This window comes from Ctenocephalides felis, unplaced genomic scaffold (genome assembly GCF_003426905.1).
Source record: "Ctenocephalides felis isolate EL2017-DRISC unplaced genomic scaffold, ASM342690v1 CF-g0.4_SCAFFOLD_00735, whole genome shotgun sequence".
In the NCBI taxonomy this organism is placed as follows: Eukaryota; Metazoa; Arthropoda; class Insecta; order Siphonaptera; family Pulicidae; genus Ctenocephalides; species Ctenocephalides felis.
Genome location: NW_020536889.1, coordinates 24112 through 33405, shown reverse-complemented (window position 1 = coordinate 33405; position 9294 = coordinate 24112). Strand labels below are relative to the sequence as shown.

At 27.3% G+C, this 9294-nt stretch overlaps 1 protein-coding gene across 1 annotated transcript; it reads right to left on the bottom strand.

Annotated features, from left to right (window-relative positions):
* Positions 1-595: 595 nt before the first annotated feature.
* Positions 596-1309, bottom strand: LOC113367799 (platelet-activating factor acetylhydrolase IB subunit beta-like). The gene has a single exon (XM_026609381.1). The coding sequence runs from the start codon at positions 1307-1309 to the stop codon at positions 596-598; it is 714 nt and encodes a 237-aa protein (XP_026465166.1).
* Positions 1310-9294: the final 7985 nt, after the last annotated feature.

The following is a 9294-nucleotide window of genomic DNA, read 5'->3' as shown; positions in this document are numbered from 1 at the left end:
TAGATAATAGATATTCATTTAATATCATCAAAAATCGTACAGTCAGTCCAGAGCTGTATTTTGTTAAACAATTAGTAGGATTATTAGATATTATTCTATCTGCTGAACAAGTTTCAGATTTTAATCCACATTTAATAAAATAAATAAGATAGTGATACATTTAAATTCATAATAATTGCTTTGAATGTAAACAAATATTATTATTTTAGTTTATGGATTAATCCAGTCTTTCTCAAAGTGGGCGATATCGCCCCCTGGTGGGCGATATTGAACTCCAGGGGGACGATGAAAGGCCTCGCGAAAAATGTTGATTGTTGACGTTGGATTACGGGGCATTTGTAATTGTATTTACTTTACATTTTAAAGTTCACCAGAATTTGTATCCCAACGATTAATTGGTACTTTCAATGTTTGGTCGTGTTTCCATGGTATTTACATGATTTTGATGCCATTTTATAGCTTTTTACTAAAAATTAAATACCAATTTTCAACTCACTTGGAGTTAAATACTAACATATCCCAAAAGCATTTACCGACTGTGTATGAAGTATGAAGAGAATAAATTTATTATTGTTAAGCAAAATATTATAGGTTTTCATTTGTCAGTCAATATTTTTCTGATTAAATCAATTACTGGTTGAAAACATTGATCATAGCCTTTGGCTGTGAGATGCAAATAATCATACATTATTTCTCTTGTTATGAATCCTCTTTCATCCACAATATTTCTATGTGTGTGCACTATGTGAATATGTCTTCTATTCATATTTATATTGTTAATTTGATTTAATAAACTGTTGACGACTTCCAAGCAATCGCGCTGGGCATTTGGTACTCTTCCTCTTGGAAGCATGGTGGGTAAAATGATGTGAGCACTCGGAAGCAATTCTTTAACGATGCTCACACATTTAATAATTCCTTCATAAATTTCGTGCGGTTTGCTATGTTCCGTGTTGTTTGTTCCTACCAACATGACCACAATTTTGGTTTTCAGATTTGATAATTCGCCGTTTTTTAAACGATAAAGAACATTTTCCACTTTATCGCCTCCGATTCCAAAATTTGCAGTTTGAAATGTTTGAAACATGTCCCAAATGGGATGCCTCTCCAAGTTTGCTATAAGGGAGTCTCCAGTGAGGATAACGTTGTGGTCAATCTTCGCCAATTTTAAATTATTTAAATGTTTTTGACGCCACGTGTCACTTATTGCCCTTGAAGTAGGGATGGCGCATTTGGGTTCGTTCCATCCGAGCCAATCTGACAGTCCGAAACTGTCCGCGCATGCGCAGAACACTTTTTTCTGTTCCATCCAAAATTTCGGATTTCAAACTGTTGCGGACTGTCAGTAATGCGTTCCATCAAGCAGTCCGATGAGTTTGAAACTATCATTTTGTGTTTGTACTCGGCACAAACAAAAACTCCGCAATTTAATACGATTAAAATATACTGTTATTTAATCTCAAATAGAACATTAAAAATTTAATGAATTTACAGGAGTTCAAACATTGTAGAATATTAGATTAAAGCGACATAACGATATATAACTAGGAAATATTAAAAAGCAAATTCATTGATATAATTAAGTTATATCTTATTAGAATATGTTATATATATATATATATATATATATATATATATTAAACTTATATTTATGTATTAAAATAATAATTATTAATACAATCGAGTGATCCGAGTTCGATCGCGTTGCATGTATCAAAACCAAACCATTGCCAACTGCCATGAAAAAATCAGAATGAGTTTGGTCTAGTTTGAAACAGTTTCGGACTGTCAGATTTGCTCGGATGGAACGAACCCTATATTTATATTTGTATTTTTATATTTATTTATTTGATTTGTTTAGAATCTCCACTGCGATATTGATAAAAATAATCTCCGAGTGCAACAATGTATTAAATGTGAATTGTCAGCGGCCAATGCAACATGCACAAAAGACTCGACTTTGTATGGAACCTTTTACACTGTTTTTCGACAATGTATCAACTAAATAAGTATTCACACACTACAGAATATATACACAATGTATTTATAATATCAAATACTTTGCAATCGTGTTATAACCATGCACACTTTATTGTTCTAGATTGGAATTCACTTACACAAAACCATATGCACAAATATTGTTTATAACCCAGAAAAAAGGGTCACTCTACTATAAAAGTTCTACAAGGTAATAACAATATACAATTTCACATGTGGTGCTATTTACAATATTCCAAATCACTTTGTTTATGATTTGGATTCAAAACATTGAAGCATAACCAAAATTCCTGTCAAGGTGTCAAGACTTATATGGAGTACTTGCTCAAGGAAGATCTACAGCAACTTTTGCATCAAATAAATGGATTATGAGAGCTCTATTTGTACAACAAGATTTTGCATGATGTCTACAAAACAAATTTGAATGCTATTCATACAAAACCCTTTGTGTAAAATGTGCAGTTTCAATACGGATGATAAAATGCATAAGGTACTTGTATTATATATAAACTGTTATACACTTATAAATTTAGTTGATTGGTTATAATTTATACAAGATTGTATAGTAATTTAAAACTAATAAAGCCCCAAAGGAACTGCAGAAAGATTTAGCACAATCTCTACAAATTATTCATCTACAAACTGAAGAACTTTGCAACATATTTTCAACCGTGTAAATATCACTTAAATGGATAATTGTTAATACTGGATAAAATTGTATTGTTATAGACAACATGCAAAGGTAGTTTTATAATTTTAAAACCATTTAATCACTCTATATACAAACAGAGTTATTGTTGTATAAAATATTACAATAATATATTGTCTTTAGTGTATTTTTAGATCCACTACATTATTAGATATAGATTATTAAATACAAAAGTTTGAATTGTGCATTTAAATCAGAATAAGGTGATACAATTATCATTAATACTATTCATCATCTTATTTACTACATAAATGGACATTTGTAAACACTGGATTGTAACTTAGTTTTCTACAAAGCAAATACAAGGTATTGTTAATATTTTTACCCAATTTAAACACTCTACAAATGAACAGTGTTATTGTTTAGATAGATTGTAATTGTAAATAATGATGTTTTGCTTTAAATTAATTAATTAATAATATTTTATCTAATTTAGGTTTATTTGCATCACATTGCACTTACAAGATAAACTTCAACAAATGCTAAAAATTAACAAAAGTTTTACATTTGAATTGGAATAATGTCAGAAATTTTGCCTAACAATGTCTAAGTATAAATAAATATTCATCAAGATGATTTAGTGGATTTTCAAACAGATATCGACAAGTGCATAAATTTACTGTTGGAATTTATATTTAATTGAAAATCAAGGCTAAAATCTCTATGCAAATTATTTAAGTATGTTATTATACTGTCATCAACTTTTTAACAATATATCATGTAAGTATATATAAACACTAGATAAATATACATTTTTTAAACAACAAATTCAAAAGTGTTTTTACCATTTTGAGACAATTCTTAAAATAAACAAAATGTTTTGTTACAAATATTGTATTGCAATAGATGTACACCTAAGTCTGTTTTTACATGGTCTTTTTGTACACGGTTTTGATATAACACGGTTTGAAAATTGAATATTTTTAATTTTTTTACACGATTTTATTCCATTTAGCACGATTTGAAATTTTATGTACTTAAATTTTTTTGTCAAATTTGATTTTTGCGATGTATGTTTATATCACAAAGAAGTATTTATGAAAGAAAAAAGCCTGAAATCATCGATAGTATCGATAGTTTGCGAACACTAGCTTAAAGATTCAAGTGAATTCCCCTTTAGCGCGTACAAACAATTTTTACTGGTCAAAGCAAATGTGAATAGCACTAATTTAGGGGAATTATTATTAAATTAAACATGAATTCTTGTTCTTGAAAATTCTTGTTTTTCACTAATTTTAATAGGTTTTAGAGAGTAGGACAAATCACCCATTTTTGTATAAGATCAATGTCTTTTTTTACACGTTTTTTTTTTTTTACACGGCTTCTTCTGGAACCAATCTCCGTGTAAAAACATCAGACTTAGGTGTATATTAAAAAATATTTTGATATCTTTATTTATTAAATTTTGATGTACTGTTGCAAATATTATTTTTAATAGAAATATATTTACTAGTTTATTCATTATAAAGACTTTTGTATAACATTCACAGTGTTTTCATCAACAAAGTTATATTGTTAGAGCAGAATTAATAATTTTATAATATTATATCTCAAATGTATAGAATTCACTTTTGGATTTATTGTTTTTGGTAATATCTAAATAAGTATATAACATATATGAATTTTATAAAGATATATTTTCTAGTTTGATTTTTAACACTTTCAGTCAATTTCCAAATGTCTCTATGAATTAACAGTGTCATTATATTATATACATTGATGTAATAAAAATCATTAGCAATTTATTACAATATATTTAATGTGTTAAATTTAATTTTAGATTCATCATTCCACTAGAATAATTTTATCTTGTGCACCAACAAATTTCTAGCAAACTTTATTCTTAAATAAAGATAATGTGAAAGCATTTTGGGCAATTTCATAAAGTTTTAGCATTTTATTCATAATATAAAAGGTAAATATGTAAACATTTGTGCTCACTGGTTAAATTTATATTTTGAACAATCCAATGCAAGTTTTTAAACAAATTTAACACTCTATAAACCAACAGTTAGATAAATTGTTGCAATAAATATGAATATACTTTAATTATAGATTACACTAAAATTATCCTTAGATAAATTTCATCATGTTCTAGAATTTATTGCAAATTGTTTAAACTTTACACTTTAATATAAAAGATTTAGCAAAAACTCTACAAATAATTTTAGAAAATTAATTAGAATACTATAGGCACCTCATTTTGTTATAAAAATGCTAAATAATTAAACTTAAGTTAATTACAAAATTTTGTAGTAACTTGATGAATATATAATTTATACAAGTACTTTTTATCTATTTTGAAATTATTTTATAATTTTAGCAATAAAATTTATTAATATTTTATTATATATTAATGTCTCTATGTGTATCTGATTTATTTTTAGATTCACATAATAAATGATCTAATAGAGATTATGACATAAATTTCCAGAAAATTTGTTGTAATTTATATTTAATTGAAGATAAAGGCAAAATCTCTACAAATTATTATAAAAGTATATTATGAGAGTTTCAATATTATTTTGGCAATATAAATTGTAAGTAAGTATATCAACATTTTTGTTAAAATAAATGTATAGACAACAAATTTACAACTTTTTTAACATTTTGAGACCATTCCAAAAATTAAAAGTTTGTATACAAGTATATTAACAAAAATAATTTTAAATTGATACTTTTATTACTAAATATTTGTACATGTTTTAAAAATTATAACTGTTATAAATATTAGTATACTAATATTTATACCAGTTATAATTTATATATATTAAGTGGTAAATCTCAAGAAAATCATATGGAGACATTTATATTATTAATACTTGAACAAATTTATATTTTTCATATAAGCATTTAATTATAATGATAAAGCAAACGAAATTATTAATAATTGTGCAATAATTGTTAAAATATATTGTATCTAAGTTATTTTTAACTTCCCGAAGGAGAAGTTTATGTTTTCATAAAAAAATCCGATTCGCTAATTTTATGTTTTCTCGACGTTTCAAGCCATTCTGAATCGAATGAGACCAAATTTGGAAAAAGTATGTGTGTGTGTGTGTGTGTGTGTGTGTGTGTGTGTGTGTGTGTGTGTGTGTGTGCGTGTGCACCAACAGATTTTTTGCCGTAAATCGCCGTTTTCTCAAAAACGGCTGGACCGATTTCAAAAATTTAAAAGCCATTCGATGTATCTCGATGAGGACTATTGTTTGTCAGTTTTGTGCGACGATCGGCCAAACCGTTTCTTCGTAAATAGCAGAGAAGTGAAAACTCTTTCGTCCACGTTTTAGCACGCAGTTATGAATCGATTTTGAAAATTCAAAAACCGTTCGAAAGATATTGGTTGGGAATCGTGCTGATTAGTTTTTGGTAGAGATCGGCCGGGCCGTTTTCTTGTAATAAAGTTTTTAAAAAAAAAATTTCGACGATTTTTATGATTATTTTTTTGACGATAGATACCATAGTCTTCTAGATCATACTAAAATATTACGGCCCTACGACAACTGGTTCAGCTTTAAAAATTCGTCAAAGTTTGCAAAAATCAGTATGGTCTTTTTGGCATTTGTCAAAATTAGACTTTTGATCGACGTTTTCTCAAAAACGCCTGAACCGATTTTATAAATTTAAAAGCCATTTGATGTATTTCGGTGAGGACTATCGTTTGTCAGTTTTGTGCAACGATCTGCCAAGCCGTTTCTTTGTAATTTGAAAAAAAGTGTTGAACTTTTCGTCCACATTTAAGCTCATCCTACCGAACCGATTTTAAAAAATCAAAAACTGTTCGAAAGATATTAGTTGGGAATGATGCTGATTAATTTTAGGTGAAAATCTACCGAGCCGTTTTCTTGTAATTAACTGTTGAAAAAAAGTGTTAAATTTTCGTCCACATTTAAGCTCATTCTACCGAACCGATTTTGAAAAATCAAAAACTGTTCGAAAGATATCATTTGGGAATGATGCTGATTAATTTTAGGTGAAAATCTACCGAGCCGTTTTCTTGTAATTAAATGTTGAAAAAAAGTGTTAAATTTTCGTCCACATTTAAGCTTATCCTACCGAACCGATTTTGAAAAATCAAAAACTGTTCGAAAGATATCATTTGGGAATGATGCTGATTAATTTTAGGTGAAAATCTACCGAGCCGTTTTCTTGTAATTAACTGTTGAAAAAAAGTGTTAAATTTTCGTCCACATTTAAGCTAATCCTACCGAACCGATTTTGAAAAATCAAAAACTGTTCGAAAGATATCATTTGGGAATAATGCTGATTAATTTTAGGTGAAAATCTACCGAGCCGTTTTCTTGTAATTAAATGTTGAAAAAAAGTGTTAAATTTTCGTCCACATTTAAGCTTATCCTACCGAACCGATTTTGAAAAATCAAAAACTGTTCGAAAGATATTATTAGGGAATGATGCTGATTAATTTTAGGTGAAAATCTACCGAGCCGTTTTCTTGTGATTAAATGTTGAAAAAAAGTGTTAAATTTTCGTCCACATTTAAGCTCATCCTACCGAACCGATTTTAAAAAATCAAAAACTGTTCGAAAAATATCATTTGGGAATGATGCTGATTAATTTTAGGTGAAAATCTACCGAGCCGTTTTCTTGTAATTAAATGTTGAAAAAAAGTGTTAAATTTTCGTCCACATTTAAGCTCATCCTACCGAACCGATTTTAAAAAATCAAAAACTGTTCGAAAGATATTATTAGGGAATGATGCTGATTAATTTTAGGTGAAAATCTACCGAGCCGTTTTCTTGTAATTAAATGTTGAAAAAAAGTGTTAAATTTTCGTCCACATTTAAGCTCATTCTACCGAACCGATTTTGAAAAATCAAAAACTGTTCGAAAGATATCATTTGGGAATGATGCTGATTAATTTTAGGTGAAAATCTACCGAGCCGTTTTCTTGTAATTAAATGTTGAAAAAAAGTGTTAAATTTTCGTCCACATTTAAGCTTATCCTACCGAACCGATTTTGAAAAATCAAAAACTGTTCGAAAGATATTATTAGGGAATGATGCTGATTAATTTTAGGTGAAAATCTACCGAGCCGTTTTCTTGTAATTAAATGTTGAAAAAAAGTGTTAAATTTTCGTCCACATTTAAGCTCATCCTACCGAACCGATTTTGAAAAATCAAAAACTGTTCGAAAGATATTAGTTAGGAATGGTACTGATTAATTTTAAGTGAAAATCTACCGACCCGTTTTCTTGTAATTAGCTGTTGAAAAAAAGTGTTAAATTTTCGTCCACATTTAAGCTCATCCTACCGAACCGATTTTGAAAAATCGAAAACTGTTCGAAAGATATTAGTTAGGAATGGTACTGATTAATTTTAGGTGAAAATCTACCGAGCCGTTTTCTTGTAATTAACTGTTGAAAAAAAGTGTTAAATTTTCGTCCACATTTAAGCTCATCCTACCGAACCGATTTTGAAAAATCAAAAACATATGAAGCCTCTGCCTAGAAAATATACTTCGTCTCCAAGGTCGTGAAATGACCAAGAAATTCTTTACTTTAATCAAGTTATAATAATTATCATCGTTTTCTACAATTTGGAAAAATAATCGTATGCGTCGATACAATTTTGTCACAATGAGAACCACTTATGTATTCAGATTATTATATTAAAAATAATAAAAAAGAATAAAAAATATTTTTTTTTATAATCAATGATAGTGATAAATATAAATTTCTTAATAATTATAAAATAAAAAAATATTGTTAAAGGCAGATCAAGTTGCTTATTCTAAAATTGGATCGATTAAGTATATTATTTACACATTTCGGGAAGTTCATGCAACTTGCCTTCAGGCTAAATGCACCTTCAACTAGTTATATTGATTTTTTAACAGAGAACTTCAAGTACAAAAATTTGCAGCAAATTTCTTAAATTCATAAATTTATATTTGAATTCAAATATAATAAGATAAATTTATTTCAATATCTATAAATTATCATCAGTATTTTGAATACAATTTAATTGCAATTTGTATATATTGATATAATATATATAGAGATCAAATGCAAAATATTATCATCACATATGGATATTATTTAATTTTTTAGTTTTGCTAAAAATATATCAAATTTCTTATTACAAATTTTAATTTTAACTCTTTATCTAAATTCTATTTATATTATTATTATTTTGTATCATTTTACTGTTTTTTTTTTAAATTCATTGCATATTTTTAGAACTTTTTTTTTAATTTTTTATTTTATACCATAAGAATGTTTCTAATATTTTTTATTTGTTTTTAGATTCATTAAATTAATCATTTGTCTGATGGAACTTATTATTGTAATAAACAACATCTTTATATATAATGATAATTTACTGCAAAGTTAAAGGAAATAGAAAACCAAATGATACAAATTTACCAGGATTTTATAAATATATAGAAAAATGTTTAAATTGAATTCAGGAGAAAATAAATAAATAAATATATATATATATATATATATATATATATATATATATATATATAGCGCGAGGTTTTTCTTCAGATGGTGAAATAATATAATAAAATTGTTTCTTGGGCATCCATCCAGTAATTAAAAAACAGTTTTAATGAAAAATGT

Bases quoted from the DNA above. Each gene is read 5' to 3' on its own strand.
- LOC113367799 (XM_026609381.1), bottom strand. From the start codon at position 1,309: ATGGAACAGAAAAAAGTGTTCTGCGCATGCGCGGACAGTTTCGGACTG.